The sequence below is a fragment of the Gracilinanus agilis genome, chromosome 2 (genome assembly GCF_016433145.1).
Source record: "Gracilinanus agilis isolate LMUSP501 chromosome 2, AgileGrace, whole genome shotgun sequence".
NCBI lineage: Eukaryota > Metazoa > Chordata > Mammalia > Didelphimorphia > Didelphidae > Gracilinanus > Gracilinanus agilis.
Genome location: NC_058131.1, coordinates 57,110,978 through 57,133,145, shown reverse-complemented (window position 1 = coordinate 57,133,145; position 22,168 = coordinate 57,110,978). Strand labels below are relative to the sequence as shown.

Sequence of the window (22,168 nt, the reverse complement as noted above, 5' to 3'; positions counted from 1 at the left end):
GAAGCACAAGTTATTAAAACAAAATTTAGGCTGAATTTCTTGCTTACATATGTTGGACTGACTCCAGAACTTCTCCATAGTTCCTTGTAAGTTAATTTTGGTAAATCTACTTATTGATAGACTATATATCTGCCTAACTGGTTTCCTTTGTAATCCTACACATTTTATTTTATTCAATTGACAACTTTATTTTAAAAAACAACAACAACCCTTAGCTTTCAACTGAGAAACAATACTGTATATTGGTTTTAAAGCAGAAGAGTAGTAAAGGCTAGGCAATTGGGGTTAAGTGACTTGCCCAGGGTCACCCAGCTAGGAAGTGAACCCAGCCATCTCTAGGCATGACTCTCAGTCTGCTGAGCCAACTAGCTGACCCCAAATAATTAATTTTTAGCACATAATCCATAAAAATAAGAGAATGTCAGTGGTACACATGATTTCGTATTTGGAAAGAACAATGGAGTCAGTGTCAGAGGGCTTAGGTTCAAATCTGACTTTATTACTAATAGCTTTTTAACCATGAACAAATCCTTAGATTCTCTGGAGCTTTTTTCTTTTTTTTTTTTTTTTAATCTGTAAAACAAGAAACTGGACTACACAATAGCTTTGGCTCCTTCCTTTGAAACTTGTATCATCCCATTTTTTTGGCTATTAACTACACACTTGGTACTGATGTGTCAGTTCATCTAAGACCCATGATTTCCTCTGCCAGTAATCTATCCCTTAAGGACATATGTCTTAGAGTGTTGTCCAAAGCACAGAGTGGTTAAAAGCCTATCACACGGTCACACAGTTAGCAAGGATAAGCCTCAGGGTTTGAAGAGAAGAGATTCCAAGCCTACTTGGTCCATGATGACATATTGCCAAGCCTTCTGACAATCTGGCTGAAGAAAGAAACATTAGTGAGTTTGAGGTGAAGAAATGTAGTGAATTGTATTATGGGTTGTACTAGAAAAATCTCCATTCATGTGGGCCCTTTGAGAAGCTGTTGCTAGCAAGTTAGGTCTAATTTTCTGCATAAGTGAGTCTTTATGCATCGTGTGTGCACATATGTTCAAAAAGGCTGAAAAGAGATTTCCTGCCAAAGTTTTTGGCCTTACAGTTGGCAGAAGATTGTTGCGTATCTTCAAGTTGCTTAGTTTATAAATGTAATATTTGCATGATTGTTTTTTTCTGTTGTACAGCTCTTATAATTAAGAAATTTCTAGAATGACCATATAAAGGCCAAGCAAAAAACCAAAACAAAACGTGGTTACTTGAAGGCAATATGGAGGGCACTGTTGCATGGAAAGAGTCTTGGGCTCAGAGGTGTCTGGAGACCAAGCTTCTAGTTCGGACTCTGACCGTTAACTTTGTGGCATGGTGTTACTTTTTTTTTTTTTTTTACCTCTCTTAACTTCTTAGTTTCCTCATTTCTAACCTGAGATGGTACTTTCTTAACTTCTCAGCACCCTAGACATTTTTCTAAGGCTCATCTAAGTCTCAGATGGGATGCTTATATACATAAGGGCAGGAAGCTTCTTCATTGGTCATTTCCCACACCAGTGAAATCTTTCCCCTCTCCATACTCCCTGATACTTACAATATCCTGTATTGTAGGCTTGCTGCTGATAATAACTCACATTCCTATAGCACTTGAAGGTTCGTAAAATACTTTCTTTACAGCATCCCTATGAAGGAGGCAGGGGAAATATCACCCCAATTTTATGAATGAGGAACCTGGGATCTAGTAAAGTGATTTTTTCATATAGTTTATGTGTCAGAGCTAAGAATGTTAATAGAAATCAACAGGTGCCAAATTATACCACACAGTCCCTCAAATAAAGCACCTTATAAGTCTTAAAGCACTATATAAATGTGAATGGTTATTGTTGCTGAACACCAAAAATTTCTGCTTTTGACATTGTCATTCAACTTAGAGAATCATGGCTGAATTACTGTTTCTTTCCCAAATCAACAGACAGGCTAGTTTATTTATTTAAGATTATTTTTTCTTCTTACAGCTCAAGTAAGTTTAGTATCAGGGGTCTCAAAATGCATTTATTTATTTAATAAAACATCAATCTAATAAATTATTTAATAAGATATTAAATAAAATAATAAAATATAACATTTAATAAAATAATAATTTGTCTTGATACAACAAACACTGTTTAATGAATATCCAAACAAATCCTATTTAGTACTCTGGTTACTCTTTTTTGTTGTTGTTTTTAAATAGATTTTAGTGGTCAGTAGGCTTAATTGTTAGCTTTATGCTCAGATTGGGGGGCTCTCTTCCCAAGGTGGGTGGGGATGATGCCCAGATTTCTAGTTTTTGTGAGTTTGTAATTTCCTACACCTTACTTAGTTCTTCCAGTTTCTATCATTCAGGGCCAGGTCTAGTTTGTACCCTCCAGCTCATACCTCAGTCTGTGATTGAGCTTAGTTGCTCCCTTCTATCCCTTTTTCCAGCAGCAAGCTGATAGCACCATTCCCTGTGGTGTCAAGCACCAGCTTGCCTCCTCCCTGGAATGACAACCAGGGACCCCCCTCTCCTGGAGCTGACCCTCGCCAACAGGGCCCTTATGCCTCAGCAACTACACTCAATACTGTGCAGCTTCTTCCCTCCTCCCTTCCTGAAGTTGCAGCCTGGGATAGAGAGGTGTATGGTCAGCACATGTGTGCCCCAGAAGTCCTTCTCCAGTCTGCTGCCCAACCTCTCACCCCGGATGGGAAGGGATCTCTGGTGCTGAGGCTGCAGTCCATGTAGCTGTTCTCAGGGCTAGATGCCTGTTGACTCCACAGGTATCTTGCCACTGAAGTAGAGGCTCCCACATCAAGCAGATCAGGTGCTTCATCTGGTCACTCTGCCCCCAGAACTTGTGGCTTGATGGTTCCTCAGAGCATTTGTGTTTCCTCCCATCTTGTCCTTGACTGCTTAGTTTCACTCCCAATTCTTAACGGCTCCCTCTTTTATTTAGCTTTGATTCTGTGGCTATTATTTTTAATTGATTGTGGGGGAGTGTGGGGGAGTTTGGAGTCCATGGTCTACTCCACCATTTTCCTACAATCCTCCCCCTAATCTATGTTCCCATCTATAAAGGACTTTGGCAGAAAACAATTCATTTGTTGATGGTTCACTGAAAGGAGGAATGTGAGCATCCTTTAACTTTGGCACTAAGGTACTGCCATTGACCATTGTGTTTGACCAGAGTTATCTGACCTCTAAATGCTGACTTTATTGAAATTGTAGTCACTGAGGAAATTGTTCTTTTGGCTTTTCCTGCTTTATTCTGCATTTGCTTCTTAGAAGTCTTCCCATTAGGCATCATCTTGACAGAGTTTATGGCTCTCAAGTTCTGTTTCTAATGGTTTTGTCTGGTTTTCTTTAGGCAAAATGGGGATGGCAAACAGCAGTGCCATGAATGAAGTCACCGACATGAATTGTAGCCGATCTGAAATAGATGACCTGATAAAAGAGGTAAGGGATAGCTATTCCTGAGGTCTGATTCACTGAAAAGTCTCTTCTCTTTTTGGGATTCCCTGGAGTCTGACTTCCATTGCTTTACAAAGATGGCGTCTCTAACTCTATTAAGTTAAGCTTATCGGATTGTACTGGGTCAGGCAGTAAATGAGGATGTTTGTACGATGTTTTAAGATCTGCAAAGTACTTCATATACAATCTCCTATAATGCCAATTCCTTATCTGTAAAATTAGGGGATTGGATGAGATGACATCTATGGTTCTTTTCAGCTTCAGCTTCTCAGGTCTTGTGATTCCATGATCTTATGACTTATTATCATCCTGATGTGTTTTGACATTAGATTATTCCTGGATGATTCATTCATGCAAAAAAATTAATAAACTAATTTTATGACTAAAATTAATTTATCAGTAATTGTCAATTTTGTTGGCTTTGGCAACTCATTTGACATGGAACTTTGTGCATTATTTTCCTTTTTTAAGTACTTTTAAAAACAATATAATTTATTTGCAAGTCTCTCAGCTCCCCCATCCCTTTCCTGAATGATGGAAGGCATCCTCTGGCAAACCGATATTTATATATAGTTTATATCTTTCATGTTTCCATGTTTCAGTTCATTCCTTGGAGATGACATTCGCAAGTTATTCTTCAAATATCAAATCTATAGCTGGATAAGAAGTTCTTTCATTTTGCTGTTCATTATCCCATGTGGTTCTTTCCAAGATTTTTAGAAATTAGCCTGTGCATTTTTCTTATGGTGAATTATTTTCAATGTATATTAGGATCTCATTTTATGGGAACTCAATACATACAAATTTGTTTATATGTTATTGACAATCAAAAAAAAGTAAGGCAGGGCAGCTATGTGACTCAGTGAATAGAAAGCCAAGCCTGGAGAAGCTGGGTTCAAATGTGCCCTAGGATACTGTCAATTGTGTGACCCTCAGCGAGTCACTTAACCCCCATTGCTTAGCATTTACTGCTCTTCTACCTTGGAATTTGTACTTAGGATCAATTCTAAGGCAGAAAGTAAGGGTTTAAAGAGAAAAAAAGAAAGCGAAAAATATGCAAAAAATAAAAAATTAATTAGATGTTAAATTTGTGTCATTTTCCCAAGCAGTGTAGTCTTGATCTCCCAATCATGTTCATTCTTGACCAGAGAGCATTTAAGGTGACTCATTACATTGTTTTATGTCAAAAATTAGCTCCCATGTCAGTCTTTGTCCATAGCCTTTGGTTGTAATAAGTCCTGTCTGTGTCATAGCAGAGCTTCTCTTTGCTTCATTAATGCTATTTAGTTATGAATGATGACCCCAAAGTATGAGTGTCATGTTGCCTGTAGCTCTGATAAGCCTTAGAAAAGTCACAAATGCCCGAGTTTATTTGTATAAAAATATTTATTAAATAATGGGCATGATTTTCAATTTACTTAAAGGGTCTTAGAATGTACTGGTTGCATGGAACAGAGTCCCTACAGTACTAATACAATGCTTATCTGAAGGATAGATTTCTACCAGCCTCAATCTGCCAAAGCACAGCCAAGAAGCTAGAAAGGAATGAAAAGGGGCTCCAAGCAGTGAAGAGGCTATAACGCCTTTTTGCCTTGACAGAGTTAGGGAAAGAGTTGTTCTTAATCTGTAAAATAAGGGGGCTGAATAAGATGACTTCTATTGGCTCATCTAATTTTAAATTTTAGGGATACTCTGGTCCCATAGTCATATGAATTTCCCCATTAAGACTACAATAATCCCACTTTAATTTAACAGATATGTGGAGGACCTATTCCATATAAATTTTCAAATGCTGAAACTTTTGCACTTATTAGAATATTCATGGGAATTTGAGTGGGAAAGAACCTTAGGGGTCATTGAGGTCTCAAGATAAAAGTGGCTTTTCTCAAAGTCACACAAGCAAAGCTGGGATTCGAACCCAAGTTCTCTGACTCCAAATCAAGGGTGTTTTTTACTACCCCATGAATTCTTTAAAAAATGTAGCATATCCTTTTCTCTCTCTCTCTCTCTCTCTCTCTCTCTCTCTCTCTCTCTCTCTCTCTCTCTCTCTCTCTCTCTTTCTTTCTTTCTTTCTTTCTTTCATTCAACTCTTACCTTCGTTCTTAGAATCCATACTATGTTCCAAGTCAGAAGAGCAATAAGGGTTAGGCAATGGGGGATAAATTACTTGCCCAGTGTCACTCAGCTAGGAAGTGTCAGAGGTCAGATTTGAACTCAGGACCTCCAATTTCTAGGCATAGCTCTCAATCCACTGAGCCATTCAGATGCCCCCATGACACTAATCATAACATGGTCCAAATATACCATTTTGGTAGATAAGGACTTTTGAAGATTCTTGAAGGGCTTTTGTATTAATTCCTAACTATGTATGTAGAGGGGTTCTCAATGGGCTTTTTTTAAAACCCTACCTTCTGTCTTAGAATCTATACTAAGTATTGGTTCCAAGGCAGAAGAGTGGTAAGGGCTAGACAATTGAGGTTAAGTGACTTGTCCAAGGTCACCCAGGTAGAAAATGTTTGAGGCCAGGGTTCTCTCTCTCTCTCTCTCTCTCTCTCTCTCTCTCTGCTATTTTCCGACTGAATCTTCTCAGAGAGNTCTCTCTCTCTCTCTCTCTCTCTCTCTCTCTCTCTCTCTCTCTCTCTGCTATTTTCCGACTGAATCTTCTCAGAGAGGAAGATGAGTTGATTGCCACATTACAGTCACAAGAAAATCAAATTACTAAATGTTTTGTAATCAGATTTGAATTCCAGAAACTCAGCAGTAATCTGGTGTTCATAGTAAAAATGTCACACAATAAAGGTTTTTTTTCCCCAAATTTTGGAGAATTTGACTTAAATTTGTTATTTATTAGAGACTATGCCAACTGAAGTTCAGTTGGGGAAAAACAAAAACAAAAACTTTGACTGTTTTGGTTGAAAAAGAGAAGCAAAGAATAACAAAATAATCATTTTCAAACCAGTCAACAGTTAGTATTAAGAACCTACTTTGTGGGGCAGCTGGGTGGCTCTGGAATAGAGAGCTAGATTTAGAGATGGGAGGTCCTTGGGTAAAAATCTGGCATCAGACACTTCCAAGCTGTGTGACCCTGGTCACGTAATTTAGCCCCATTTGCCTGGCCCTTCCCACTCTTCTGCCTTGGAACTGATACTTGGTAGATATTAAAAAAATAATTTTAGGACATTTATTATGCCCTTACTATATGCCATGTAGTGTTTGAAGATTTGTTATTTGGAAGACAGATTAATTAGGTTAGTATTCCTTAACTTCAGATAAGAAAACTTGTATTGATGAGTGGAAATGGCAGAAAGGAAACTTATCTCAATAAAAGAAAGATTTCTTGACAATCGTTGTTTGGTTGTTTCAGTTGTGTCTGACTCTTCATGACTCCATTTGGGAGTTTCTTGGCAAAAAACTGAAGTGGTTTGCAATTTCCTTCTCTGGATTATTTTATAGATGAGGAAACTGAGGCAAACAAGGTTAAGTGACTTACCCAGGGTCTCCCAGCTAGTAAATGACTGATACCATATTTGAACTTGGGTCTTCCTGACTCTGGGCCCACAGCTCTATGTACTATACCACCTAGCTACCTGACATTTAGAGCTATCCCAATGTAGAGTGGGCTGCCACCAAAGTGATGAGCTCCTCATCATTCAAATTCTTCCATCAGCAGCTGCATGGAAGGGGATGTTGTACCTGTTGAGATGAATGACTTCCCAACTTCAGATTCTGTGATTCTGGGACCTTGGGCTATATTTGTTGGACAGACACCCAAGGAACTAATTTATTTTAATCAACCAAGTGCTTCCTGTGTTCCAAATACTGTCATAGGCCATGAGGATTCAAATACAATGAATGAAATCTTCCATATTTGAAATGACCTCACAATGGAGTGGGGGAAGATAATAAGTACTTAGAAAAATCCATTAATTAAGACTTATGTCAATGTTTATAAATAAATGCGTATGTATACATGTGAAGTAGTTTGGGAGAGAGAGCATTAATAGTTAGAAGAGGCAGGTCCCCTTTGTTCATTCTACCTCCCAACTATCTCAACATTCCATCTCCTGTTGTCATGCCTTTGTGTGGGCTTGCCCTCATGATCAGAATGCATTCTCTCCTCATCTCTTGGGGAGTCTTCTTGGAATCTTTAGGATTAAGAATTAAGGGGGCAGCTGGGTAGCTCAGTGGATTGAGATCCAGGCCTAGAGATGGGAGGTCCTAGGTTCAAATCTGGCCTCAGACACTTCCCAGCTGTGTGACCCTGGGCAAGTCACTTGACCCCCTTTGCCTAGCCCGTACCACTCTTCTGTCTTGGAACCAATACACAGTATTGACTCCAAGACGGAAGGTAAGGGTTATATATCAAAAAAAGGATAGAGAATTAATATTTTTGGATTAATACTGTATGGAAGCTCTCCTGATGCTTCTTGGTGTTGTCCCTCTCTTTAAGCTCTTGTATATTTGCTCATCTATTTACATGTTGTATCTTCTAGTAGGACAGGAACTCCCTAAAGAAATACGTACTTTTAAAATCTTTGTTCTTGTCTCTCCAGTGCTTGGTTGGACACCTGGAGTAAAGTAGGTGCTTAAAATAAATGCTTGTGAAATTGAATGAACTTTTGTGGGGAAGTCCATTTTTTAAAATGGAATTAACTAATCAATTCCTTCAAAATGGATAATTTGTGATGTCAGGGTAGATAACCACTTGGAAATATTTTAAACTTGGCATGCTCTAAACTGAACTCATTTTCCACCCCCAAATCCCACCCTCTTCCAAACTAACATTTCTGTCAAAGACACTCCCATCTTTCTAGACTGTTGGGTTCATAGTTTCAACTTCATCCTTATCTCTCTCTCAAGCCATTTTTCAATCAGTTGCTAAGTCTTATCATTTCCATCTTCAGGTAACTACTATATCAGTTATACAGAAACTACCCTAGTTCAGGCTGTTATCACCCCTCCTTCGGATCATCACAACAGCCTACTTAGTCTTCTGAGCCCAGGAGTCTTTCCACTCCAGCCCATCCTTTGCACTGCTGCCAAAAGTAAACACAGATCTGACCGTGTCACTCTCCTTAATAAACTCCAGTGGCTTCCTCTTGCCTCTAGGATGAAATAAACTGTTAAACTTTTCAAGTCTTTCATAATCTGGCTCCAGCCTACCTTTCCAACCCCATTAGACATTATTTCTCCTCTTGCATTCTGAGATCCAATCAAACTGGCCTTGTTTCAGTTCCTTGCACAGAACATTCCATCCTGCATCTTTATGCCTTTGCATTGACTGTTCCGTATGGCTGTAATACACTCCCTCCCTCCCCTTAACTCATAGAGCCCCTCTTTTCCTTTAAAATTCAGATCAGGCCCATTTTTTGTATAGAGCTTTTCCTGATCTCCTCAACTGTTTACCCTTTAACTTTTTTGTCGTTCAATCATTTTCAGACATGCCCAGCTCTTTGTAATCCCCATTTGGGTTGTTTTTTTTTTGTTTGTTTGTTTGTTTTGGCAAAGATACTAGATTGGTTTGGCATTTCCTCCTCTATCATAGATGAGGAAACTGAGGCAAAAAAGGTGAAATGACTTCTCCAGGGTCACACAGCTAGTCTGAGGCCAGCTTTGAACTCAGGAAGAGGTGTCTTTCTGACTCTGGGTCTGGCACTTCATCTGCTATATTACCTAGCTATCTCTTACCCTTTAACTATTTTGTTGATTTTTGTATTTATTAATTTTATTTTTATGCTGAATATATTTTAATGCACTCTTGTTATCTTCCTCATTAGAATGGAAACTCCTTATAAATTAGGATTGTTTCATTCTTTAATGCCTGGTACATAGTAGGTGCTTAATAAATTCTTGTTAGGGTCAACGAGGTGGCTAGGTGGATAGAGTGTGCCAAGGCCTAGAGATGGGAAGTCCTGGGTTCAAATGTGACCTCAGACAGTTCCTAGCTGTGTGATCCTGGGCAACTCACTTAACTCCCATTGCCTACCCCTTACCACTCTTCTGTCTTGGAACCCATACTTGATATCAATTCTAAGACAGAAAATAGAGACTAAAAAACAAACAAACACAACTCATTGATTGATATCTCAGAAGTGGAGAAAAAAGTTTTTCTCATAAACCAATTGTTAAACTTGGCATAAATTCATTCGTCATAAAAGTCTTCACTGCATTACAAATTGAAAACTCAATAGTGGTACTTTTCTTCCTCCCTCTCCCGCTTCCACTCCACCATATTGGGCAGCCCTCAGTAGATGAATACCTTGGCATGATCAAAAGAAGTCCTTCTCCTCAGGAAGCTTGTAGGAGCCAACCAATTCCAGACTGGTGGATACAGCAATCCAGCACAGGTGAGAAATAATATTTGTTGTATTTCCTACCAGATGATGGTTCTCAACATTTTTTTGCTCTGTGAACCTAAACAATAACTGCAAGAAAGATGCTGTGAACTTCCAGGGAAATTTAACATACTACTCATAATATTTCTTATAATTACTTATTCTTTAAGGAATTACTTAATAATTACTTATTCTTTAAGGAATTACTTAATAATTACTTGTTAATAAGAATTATTAATATTTAACTTATTAACAAATTAATAATTACTTGTTCTTTAAGTTAACTTAATTTTAAGGCACCATTAAAACATTTTTAGTGCAAATCCCTTCGACCATCAGAACAAACCACTAAATGGGAACCACTGCTACAAGCAATTGGTGTCTTTTCCTCTTCACAGCATTTTGGAGAATGTGTGTGTAACTTTCTGCCTCCATTTGCTATTATACTAGGAGAAAACACTTAAGGAAATGCTGATCATACCTCTGTTGATGGGTCTGGTTGAACTGTCAGGTGGCCTTCCTTCCCCCATGAACGTGAGAGTGAATGTTCAGCTCCCCTTTCGCCTACCTTTTAGGGCAAGATCCAAGTTTGAACCCTTGGCGTGCCATCTCCCAAAGGATGCCGATGCTAGCTGTAGCGGCATTGTATGGTATCAAGTTGACACGTGGATGTCCAGGGTAGCCAGAGGGGGACATCTCTGTTGGGAAAGGTGTTCTACTTATTCAGTATAATGACCTAGAAAGCAAATGCTTCTATCATAGCCTTAGAGAAATCAGGTCTACTGTGGTGCACGTTGGGGAAAATGCTGGACAATGGACAAGGGGAGTTAATTTCTGAATTAATTTTTGAATTCAGGGGATAAGGCCATGAGGATGGAGAGGTGATGGGCTTCAGAACAGCTAAAAAGTTATATTCTGAAAGAGTCTGCACTTTTACATGTCTAAAGAATCCATCCCCAATGGACAGAGGAAGTATAAACCTCTATTCTGGGCTGGGTGAGACTCTGGTTTTCTGCTCTTGTGAAACCATGAGCCTGTGTTATGGTCAGGAGGAACACTCAGAATTCACAGGAAGTCTGTACTGTGGCCTTAGGAACACGCTATGTGTCACTTTGAAAGAAAATTATTATTATTATTATTATTATTATTATTATTATTTGGTTGGGGAGGGAGGAATGTGTTGGCTGAACCTGGCTTGCATAGATCTAAACTTCATTTTTTCTTCTTCTTCCAATAGCCATACCTTTGATGACTGGGTACCCAACTTATGAATCTCACCATTCAGGTAAAGTAGCGGATGGACTGACATGTCACAAAGCCCTCCATTAAAGCTTTTCTCTCTCACACTTTGTCTTGGTCCAGTGGTGAATGGAAATTCTCCAAGGCTGTTCTCAGGAAAAGTCTGTTTTTTGACTTTCCAAACTGGATAAAGCTTTGAGGATGAGTCTAACCTTGGATGGCCAAGCCAGAGTATGATTGACCTGCAGTTGGAAGCCTGGAGCCTTATCCCTTTTCCCCTTTACTTGGTCATAACTCCTATGAGCTTCTCTGTGGATTAACAGAACATAACAGTCAAAAAAGGTCTGGAAAGCCAATTGAGCTCTTTGGAAAAAAGGATCTTTATTTTCAATAGCTTCTAATTAAAACTGAGCATTTCCTTCAATTATGATTAAAAAGAATACATTCTTTTGAGAAGAGGTCCAGAGGCTTCTCTGAACTGCCAGGGGGATCTCCATGACATCCAAAAGGTTAAGAACTCCTGGACTAGAGGCTAGTGATTATTGATTTCTCTAAAATTAGTTCTCTTTGATTATGCTTTGGATGCCTCTGTGAGTAACTGGCTGTTAACACCTAGATTTTTACAGCCTTGGTGTTGTTGCCCAAAATCTCTGAGCTATTATTTATTTCCCTAACCTGTGCAGTCCTTCTAAGTGAAGATTACTGGACTGATGCAGTTTTATTAGATCATTGAGTTCTAGAGCTGGAAAGAATGAACGTTCAAGCAGAGAATGGTAGGAAGGGACTTTAGAACATAGAATTAGATCTGGAAAAAGCCTTAAAACAGAATGATAGAGTCCAAAGGGACCTGAGAGCTGAGAATTTTAGGACCGGAGGTCAATAGTTAATAGCCAGATAACATTTATTATGTGCCTACTGTGTGCCAGGTACTGTGATATGTGCTGGAGATACAAATGTGAAAAAAGAAAGACTATTCATGCCCTCAAGGAACTTTCCATCTAATGGGAAGGAAGAAAACACATGAATGGAGACTGAAAAGTAGGAGGAATGGGGAAGAGACCTGACTAAGGGGCAGGATACAGAAGTCAATCTTAAATGAGTGCAGCTGGTTGAGAAATGAGGCGATGTTGTGAGCAGAGCTCCCTCATTAAATAGAAGTTTTGGAGTTTATAGTCCCACCCTTAAATCAGAGGAGCAGAGGGTATGTGATGAGGTTGAGTACCAAGAAGAATAAGATCTAGCAGGATAGTTCCTTTAATGAAGTCCAGATTTTATACAGATCTGTTGAAGGAATGAATGTTGAAGGAATTTAATTTGGAGAAGACTTAGCTGAGACATAATTGTCTTCAAGTATTTTATTCATTTATTTATAAAACTCTTACCTTCTGTCTTAGAATTGATCTGAAGTATTATTTCTCATTTATTTGTTTATCTATTTTTTTTATCTACTTAAATAATTTTATTTAATTTAGAATATTTTCCCGTGGTTCCATGTTCTTTCCCTCCCCCCCTCCTCCTGTAGCCAACAAGCAATTTCTGAAGTATTATTTCTAAGGCAGAAGAGTGGTAAAGGCTAGGCAGTTGAGGTTAAGTGACTTGTCCTGGGTCAGGAAGTATCTGAGGCCAGTTTTGAACCCAGGACCTTCGGTCTCCAGGTCTGGTTCTCTATCCACTGAGCCACCTTCCTGCCCCTCTCAAGACCTCTTAAGGCTATGGCTTCTGCTCTATTGATTATTGCCTTTTTATTCTATACATATCTTGTTTGTCTATAGTGGTTTGCCTCCCTCATTGGACTGTCAGTTTCTTGAAGGCTGGGACTTTGTTTTGCCTTTCTTTGTCCTTCCAGAACTTTAGGGCTGGCACAGAGTTGGCACTTAATGAATGTCTATTAACTGACTAACTTCATGGGTGGAAGAGTCATAATTGAAATAGGACTAGGTCCCAGGATAGGAAAAGAGTGACTGCATAATGTGTTATAAACCTATGGAAAGAGCAATTTTCAACCATTTATCAGTTTTGCCTCAGGCATAGGAGATGGGTGATAGGAGGAAAAGATGACATCTTCCCTGGATCTTGCCCCCCAAACTGAATTTGGAATTAGAAATCTTGAATTAAAATGCTTGATCTCTCTGTGATCTTGACCATGTTTCTTAATTTGTGCCTCAATTTCCTCATTAATCAAATCAGGAGTTTGTTCTGTTGGACTAGAGAGCCTCTAAAGACCCTCCCAGCCTTAAAATTCTGGGCTTCTGGTCTCGATAGACATTTCTATGACTCGGTTCTAGGCCACCTACAGCTCGTGGTGTGTATTTCTGCATTTCTCCTTTTTTTTTTTCCACAGTTTACTCCCAGATGTTAATCAGCTTTTATTATGGAGGCAAATTTGTGGGTCACAGCACCACCACTTACCCTGAAGGCTGCCGAATTTCCCTGAGCCTACCTTCTCAGCACCTTGAAAAGATGTATGACCCTGAAGGCTTGGAGAACATTCGGTTCCCATCTGCAGATCTGATCCAAAATGACCGTCAGAAGCAGGTCACCAAGAAACTATTTGGCCACCTGGAGCGAGGAGTCCTGTTACACAGCAATAAAAATGGCATCTTCATTAAGAGGTTGTGCCAAGGGAGAGTCTTTTGCAGTGGGAACTCCATGATGTTTAAGGACAGACCCAATAAATTGGAACGGGATGAAGTCGTCAAGATTTTTGACACAAACCAGTTTTTCAGAGGTGTGTATAAGGCTGAGTCTTGTTTCTTGAATGTGAAATAATCAAACCATCTTGTACTATTTAAATTTAAAGAACTGAGTCTGGGGATAGAGCCATACCTGTGGGTTCTTGGAAATACAGAGAGCTGGGTTGGCTGGTTCTGATCCACATTCCCACAGTCTTCCATGAGCTAGATAGTGCAAGTATTATTCAGCGAGTCAACAAACATTTAGTAAGCACCTACTATATGCTGGCCACTGTGCTAAGTGCTTTCACTTAGTGAAACCTACTGCTAAATGGATTCAAAGAAGGAGATATGACTAATCCATGGTCATGTAACAAGTAAACCAAAACGGCAGAGGTTTCCTGGCTCCCCATTCAGTAATTTTTCTACTATACTGCACTGCCTTTTGGCACAAAAACTCACATAACCACACAATCCTTTCACATCCATTAACTTTTTGGATTTTCATGAGAATACTGTGAGAAGAAGCGATCACTCTAAGCAAATATCAATAATATGGAAATAGGTCTTGATCAATGACTCATGTAAAACCCAGTGGAATTGTACATTGGTTATGGGAGGGGGTTGGGAGGAGGGGAGGGAAAGAACATGAATTATGGAACCATGGGAAAAATATTCTAAATTAGTTAATTAAATAAAAAATTTCAAATGAAGAAAAAAAAATACTGTGAGAAGGACAGGGCAGGTGTTTTCGTTCCCATTTTGTAGAAGAGGGAGAAAAAGGAGAAAGGAGAGTGACTTATCTAAGGTCATACTCATAACATGGGACAGAGATGGCTCTATGAGGAATATCAAGAGTATAAGTTTTTTTTTTAAACCCTTGTATTTCGGTGTATTGTCTCATAGGTGGAAGAGTGGTAAGGGTGGGCAATGGGGGTCAAGTGACTTGCCCAGGGTCACACAGCTGGGAAGTGGCTGAGGCCGGGATTGAACCTAGGACCTCCTGTCTCTAGGCCTGACTCTCACTCCACTGAGCTACCCAGCTGCCCCCAAGAGTATAAGATTTTTAATAAGAAAATGGTTCTCACCCTCATGGAGCTTGCATTCTTTTTGGGGAAGATGAGAACATATGCACATCTGAATCTGTACATTTGAAAAATAAATGCTTATACTATAAGACAGTACAGAATAATTATCGTAGGAGAGAAATGGTTGATTATAGTTGATGTAGGGATTTGGGGAAGATGGGGCAGTAGAAAGAATATTAGACTTGGAATTGGGTGCTCAGAGCTTACCTCTTGGCTCTGAACCTTACTAGCTATGTGACCCTGAGCAAGGCCATAAGCACTTTGTTTTTCTTGGACTTAGTTCTTCATTTGTAATATATTTTGCCCCAGATCTGGGATTTCTTAAGTGTAGTGATCTCCCTGTTGGGAGCATGTTCTTTTCCTTTCCTTTCTTTTCTTTTTTTTCTCTCATTTTTTCTTTTCTTCTTTCTTCTTTTCCTTATCTTCAATTTCTGCCTTGATAACTACTCTTAAGACAAAAGGGCAAGGGCTAGGCAAATGAGGTTAAATGATGTGCTCAGGATCACACAGCTAGGAAGTGACTGAGGCCAGATTTTAATCCTCCTGGCATTCTATCCACTGTGCCACCAAGATGACCACTTGAGAACATTTTTCTCTACCAGTGCAACTCTTTTGTAACTTATGGCATGAAAGAACTACCCAAGACGTTGGGTAAATAACTTTCCTGGGCCCATGTGTCAAAGGTGACCTTGAACTTCTGTTGTTTTGACTCCAATGCTGTTATCTCTAAGCACTATGCCTCTCAGACTGTATTATGGTGCTTTTCTATTACTTAATTTACAGGATTGTTCATAGGGAAGGTTCATAAAGGGCCATAGAAATGTGCATTATTTTTAGGAATTCAGTATACACAGTGAATAGTTCAGGAAGGCTTTTATGAAAGAGGTGGGATTTGAGCTGAGCAGTGAAGGATGGGTAGGATTTACATGGGCAAAGTAGAAGATGAAGAGAATTCTCAGTAACATGGAGTGGGAGAGCACAAAGCTTGTTTGGGAGCTTGACTACAGCAGGTCAACAAATTTTTTTAAACACCTCCTATTTCCAGGCACAGGGTTTTTAGTTGATTTTTTTTTTTTTTTTTTTAGGGCAATAGTTGGGGATTAGATCAAAATGTTTACTTCTGACTTGAAACTTTCAAGGTCATTGTACAGTCATTGTCTTCTCAGTTAGACCCATAAGTAGCAATTCTAGTCCCTGGGAAAATTCAATTTGTGGGAGTAAAGGGGAAACATAGACCCCAGGATACTCCCTAGTGATCTAATGCTGCCTTCACTACTATTCCCAGAGTTAATCCTGGGTGCCCTGCTTGGTATGGATTCTCAGGATAGGTTAAATGCTGTGAGCCTACCCTGGGCAAGTACCACTGTGCCAGGGTAGCAGTTAAGGGGCAGAAGGAAGACCAGGTGAATGGTGTAACATTAAGAAGACTCTTGGGAAATAGCAGTCTGGGGCTGATAGAGAGTGAGGACAAGCTTCCTCCTGTGGCTGTGGAAGTCCTCTGTACCTACCTCATGATCCTTCTGTTGGCTCTTTCCTCTGTCACAGTGTAAATTGGGGAAAAGTAGTCTCCCTCCCCTTCAAATATTAGTGCCCTAGGGCAAAGCCTCAGGCATTTCATGCTAGTTATGACCCTATGCTCAACCTTCTTGGAATTTGAAAAGGAGCACCCATTTTGTGACCCATTAGCAGGAACAATGATGACTTAACTTCATACTTGCTGATCTCGAGGATGCCACAGATATGACTGCTCTTAATTTCTAAAGAATCTGAATTTCATGAGATTTTGGATCAATTGCATTATTGACTTCAGGGGTGGGGCAGAATTCAGGGGGCACTCACTGTATTTGGCTTTGTTTTGAAATGTTCCTTTTTTTTTTTTTTTTTTTGCATTTTTGACAGAGCTCCAACAGTTTTACAACAACCAAAGTCAACTTCCTGAAAGCAGAGTGATCCTATGCTTTGGTGAAGAGTTCCCAGACATGACACCATTGCGCTCCAAACTCATCCTCGTCCAGGTGAGGAGTGGGCTGTACTCAGCTAAACGTGCTGTCTGCCCATATAAAACATGATAAATCAAGGCTCAGTTCTCAGATGGGATGGAGTCAAGTCTGAGGGTCTCTGCAGGCAAATAGGACGGCCCTGCTTGGGGACCATAGTGAGGCTCACCAAGTCAGTAATGCTTTCATTTTCCTTATTCTATGATAATTTCCAGGTGCATCCCATTGTCTTTCTTTCCATATTCCCTTCATAGCATGGGACCAAAGAATTCAAAGAAAAGGATTTAGAGGCCACCTAGTTTGTGTAAGACACGTTCTCAGGCCCAGTTTGTCAATCTATAATGTGGATATAATAAAAGAATCTCTCATTTGACATCATCATCATCTTTTTTTTCAACATCATCATTCTAATATAGAATAAATAGAAGGAGAAGTGAGTGTCCCCAAGGCCTTAGAGCTACTAAGTGGCAAGAGTTAGGGTGAAAATCTAGGCCTCCCAATCCATGGTTCTTTCTGCAAACCCCAAACTACTGTTTTCCTATATACATATTGATAATAATATTGACAGTTGACAATAATATTGACAATATTTTGACAATAATATTGACAATATTAATTTGACAATATATTTTTGTTGACAATACTGACAATAATATTTGACAATAATATTGACAATTATATTGACATATTGACAATAATAATTTCAGTTTGGAGGAGGTCTTTTAGTGTGAGACATCTCTCCACCAATAGTAATTGATGACTTGCCTATAACTTGTAGTCCTATAGAGTTTCCTGGGGTCATTTAAAAGTTAAATAACTTAAAAAAAAGAAATTAATTGGCTTACTCCCATTTGTACAGAGCTTTAGGGGTTAGGAACAAGCCTAGACCCTAGGTCTTCCTCAGTATGAGGTTGGATCTCTCTCCCCCATATTCCCTCACTACCTCATCGAATTCTAGTGAATTATGAGGTACTTCTCAGGTTTATGAAATAAGCCTACCCAATGAATCTTGTGGGTCTTAATTCCCTAGAGGAGACCTAAATTGGAAGGGCCCTTGAGATTATTCGGCCTGGCCCCCTCATTTTAGAGAAGAGAAAACTGAGATCCAGAGAGGGAAAAGAGACTTTCTCACATAAGACTTTTAGCCAAGAAATATCTCAGAGACTCATTCCCATTAAGGTGTAAATGACTGAAAAGGACTCATGTATCATATCTCTGGAGGAAGAGTACCCTATTAAAGTCAAATTATGGAATTTCAGACCTTTATCATTGAATGTGTAGAGAAGATATTTTGGGATGCCAAGGGGGCATTTCTGATGTCCTTGCAATTCCTCTCATTTTGGCTCATTCCCCAATTCTGGCTGCCCAATGTTTCTCTATTGGTGGCTAGCTCTGAGCCTGTTCACTTGCTGACACCAGCAGCAGGATTTGAGATGCCTGTTTTGGTCATTAGAGAATCAAATAATCTGTCTGGGATCAAGAAAGGTCACATGTTGGCACTGTCTTATGTGGAGATGAAGAGCTGAAAGGGAAGCCTATGGGCAGGTAGGTGGTCCAGTGGACAGGAAATAATTTTCCAGAGTTCAAATCCTATCTTGGACACTTAATTATGTAACCCTGGGCAGGTCACTTAACCTTGTCTACCTCAGTTTCCTTATCTGTCAAATAAGCTGGAGAAGGAAATGACAAATTACTCCAGTATCTTTGCCAAGAAAACCCCAAATGGGGTCATGAAGAGTGAGAGATGATCAAAATGACTGAGCCAAGGAAGGACATTCCTGTCCAGATATCTGAGAAAGTCAAAGAGGCAGATTTTGGTCAAATGTGAGAAAACTTCCTAACAATTAGTCCTGTCCAAGAGCAGAATAGATTGCCTTGAGGAGGAATGGGGCCTTCATCACTAAATGCCTTCAGATGAAATGATAACTCGTCATGGAGGCCATTTAGGGTTTTCTGTTTGGATATAGGATTGGACTCAATAATCCCTGCTCTTCCTCTCTAAATTCTGAGATTCCTGATCTGCTTGACCCCAGAGGGCAGAAGTAGGTTGAGCTAATAGAATAATATTAATAATAGAATAGAATAGAATAATGGAATAAAATGATAATAAAATAGAACTAGTAGAATAAATAGAAACTACCAGCAAGTATTTTTGACTCCATGTTAGGAAGAACTTCTTAAAGATTGGAGCTATCCAGTAGAAAGTCAGGGTGCCTTGTGTAATAGTGAGCATTCTCTTGTTGAAGGGGTTCAAGATGAAGCTGGATGACCATTCCTCAGGGATTCTATAGAGGTGATTTATGTATCTGGTGAGGGTTATGCCAGATGGCCTCTAATAGTAATAGACCATTTTTATAACACATTAAGAATGACAAAGGATTAGTGAAAGTATTTTTTATCTATGCTTTTGCATGATTCCTCCATGATTGGAATGCTCTTACTCTTTATCTCTATTTCCTTATTTCCTTGGATTCCTCTAAGGCTCAGATCAAATGAAGCCTTCTGCAGGAGGCACCCTCTTCACTCTCCCTTGTCTCATGTCTTCCTTCTGAGATTATTTTCTATTTACACCTTGTCGTCTCCTATCTTAGTATTAATTCTAAGGCAGAAGAGTGGCAAGGACTAGGCAATGGGTGTTAAATGATTTGCCCAGAGTCACAAAGCTAGGAAGTGTCTGAGGCCAGATTTGATCCTAGAACCTCCCATCTCCAGCCCTGGTTCTAAATCCCCTGAGCCACTTAGCTGACCCAAGTCTTAGAATTTAACGTCTGTGCTCCTCTCATAATCATACTTGGTTTCTCTAGCGTTAGAATTCTTTGAAGAACATATGTTCGAACCAAATGACATGTGTAAAGCACTTTGTAAGTGTTATAAATTCTGACAATTGTTTTTGATTTAACTTCTCATTCCTTGCTTAACTCCAGGTGGAGCAGATTTATATACAACAATTCAGGGATGAAGCTAGAAAAAACTGCCAGAACAGCCTCATGATCCAGCCTCCAGAGGAACCCCATCCTGATCAGGTCTTCAGATTCCCAGATATCTGTGGACCCCATCAAAGGCCTTTTTTTAGAGAAAATCAGCAGATCACTGTCTAGAGAAACTTTGTACCTTCCCCTCACCCCATTTTCCACCATTGTAGTGCTGTTCTAGTGATTCTGAGGTGGATCCTGCTGGGGAACCGTTCTGATCTTTATTAAATAAGTCTTGAAAAGATGAAGTTTAAAAGAAAAATGGGGTCATTCATTGATGTTTTTTTTGGTAACTGGGACAAGACTGTCCATATTTGTAAATATTATAAAGATCATCTACAATCTCTGTATTTAGTTTGATTATCTTTTGCACTGATTCATTTTTCCTTCTGCATCCTGAGATTACTGATATTTCCAGTGTCTAGGCACTGTCATACAAATATTCAGCGTTCCTAGTCTAAATAGTTCAGAGACTAGAGCAATGCGCTAGGTCAGGAAGAACCGGAGTTAAAATCCTGCCTCAGAAACTTATAAACTATGTGAACTTGGGTGATGACTTGACCTCCCTCTGCCTCAGTTTCCTGCTCTGTGAAAAAAAAGGGGCTAATATAGCACCTACCTCGCAAGGTTGTTGTGAGGATCACAGGAGATAACATGTAGTTTGCAGACTATGTAAACGCTAATGTAAAACCCTGGTCCTTATTACCAGCGGACAGTCGAGGGGGACACTTTGGTGGATAAGTCAGTCACCAGTAGCTAAGCTTTTCTCTTCATTCCTTCAATTCAGTTTCGTTCAAGAAATCAACATTCATCAAGTGCCTCTTATGGGAAAGGCACCATGCTAGGCTTTGGGAATACCAAAACCAGTCCAACAAACAAGCCAAAATGGGCTCTGCCTTGAAGGAGTTTATATTCTTCATTAGATAAAATTGTAGACTTGTCGCTACCCATCCTTATTTCTGGCTTGAAATGCTTTTTTTATTTTTAAAACATTTTTTCAAATAGAGATTTTGGATTTTTTAGACACTAGCCCTGCTGCGACAAAAGATTGTTTGGAGTTGTAGTAGAAAGTGGGTCTGACCAGGAGTTGGATGACCTGGATTCTGGCATCAGCTCTTAGCTTTGCCCCTAACTAGGACACCACTTAGTGACAAGTTGGTGGCTCAGTGGATGGTGCTATGAGCTTGGAGTCAGGAAGACCAGAGTTCAAATCCAGACCCAGACACTTACTGGTTGATCCTGAGCAAGTCACTTAGTGCTGTTTGCCTCAGTTTCCTCATCTGTAGAAATGAGCTGGAGAAGGAAATGGCAAATCACTCCAGTATCTTTACCAAGAAAACCCCAAATGGAGTCATGAAGTCAAACACAACTGAGCTGAAGTTGTGTGACCTTTGGCAAATTACTTCCTTTCATTTCCTTATCTTTAGGATGAAAACTTTGGTGAATTAGAAGACATTTGAAGGACACTTTTTAACTCTCCTATTCTGTGTAGCTCTAAAAGTCTCTGTTCTAAAGCTCTTTCTAATTCTGTTGTTCATAGATTTAGAGTTTAGAGGGATGTTAGAAATCATCTATTCCACTCTTCTCCTTTTTACAGATGAAGAGCCTGAGGGTCAGGGAGGCTAAAAAACTCACGTAGGTAAATAAGATAAAGTCAGGATTGAAGACCTTGTCCTCCGTTTCCAAATCCCATACTACCCCGCATTAGCCCACACTGCTTTTCTTTGTTCTAAAGCCAAACATTCTACACTCCAAGATCCCTCGCAACTCTTGCTGTTCTGAGATTCTTTAAGTCATCAACTGGACCTTTCCCAGCTGGTCAACAGCACTCACCAGTCAGCGTTGTTTCTTGTCCATTTCCCCATAGCCTCTGGCAATAAATATACGATGAGCCAAGTGGTACCTCTCTCAAGTCATGCAGAGGGTCCTCCTACTACATGGTGTCATACAAGATGTGTGGCTCACTAAATGTTATCCCAAAGCCTAAAAAAGATTCACTTTATAATATATTTATCCCAAATATATATAAACAATTTATAACAAATCATAGCAAATGGTGGCCTACTTAAAAGATAGTTAATCCCATCTTAATGAATCCAACTTGGAAGTTAACATCCCAATTCTCAAGAAGTTTATAGTCTAATTGGAAGAAAATAATATAAATATTTTAAAATATTATATATAATATGTTAAATTATATATAATATATTTAAATTATATATAATATATTAAATTATATGCTAAATTTAGATATAAAATTAATATAATATATAGCATATGTTATAATATATGTGCTATATCATATATATATAACAAATATATAATATAACATTAAAATTATATATATGTGTGTTTATATAAATACACACATATATATATACCTGAGT

At 39.1% G+C, this 22,168-nt stretch overlaps 1 protein-coding gene across 2 annotated transcripts in view; it reads left to right on the top strand.

The window, feature by feature from the left end:
• Positions 1 to 20,068, top strand: part of IRF8 (interferon regulatory factor 8) — a 29,388-nt gene extending 9,320 nt beyond the window's left edge. Inside the window, exons 3-9 of one of the 2 annotated variants that reach the window (XM_044660546.1) lie at positions 3,375 to 3,463; positions 4,206 to 4,208; positions 9,720 to 9,825; positions 11,051 to 11,098; positions 13,394 to 13,780; positions 16,712 to 16,827; positions 19,734 to 20,068. In XM_044660546.1, the coding sequence (XP_044516481.1) occupies positions 3,375 to 3,463; positions 4,206 to 4,208; positions 9,720 to 9,825; positions 11,051 to 11,098; positions 13,394 to 13,780; positions 16,712 to 16,827; positions 19,734 to 19,907 (923 nt within the window). In that variant the 3' untranslated portion in view covers positions 19,908 to 20,068. The remainder of the gene's footprint in view (positions 1 to 3,374; positions 3,464 to 4,205; positions 4,209 to 9,719; positions 9,826 to 11,050; positions 11,099 to 13,393; positions 13,781 to 16,711; positions 16,828 to 19,733) is intronic. The other variant, XM_044660545.1, reaches the window with a different exon arrangement.
• The last annotated feature ends 2,100 nt before the right edge of the window (positions 20,069 to 22,168 follow it).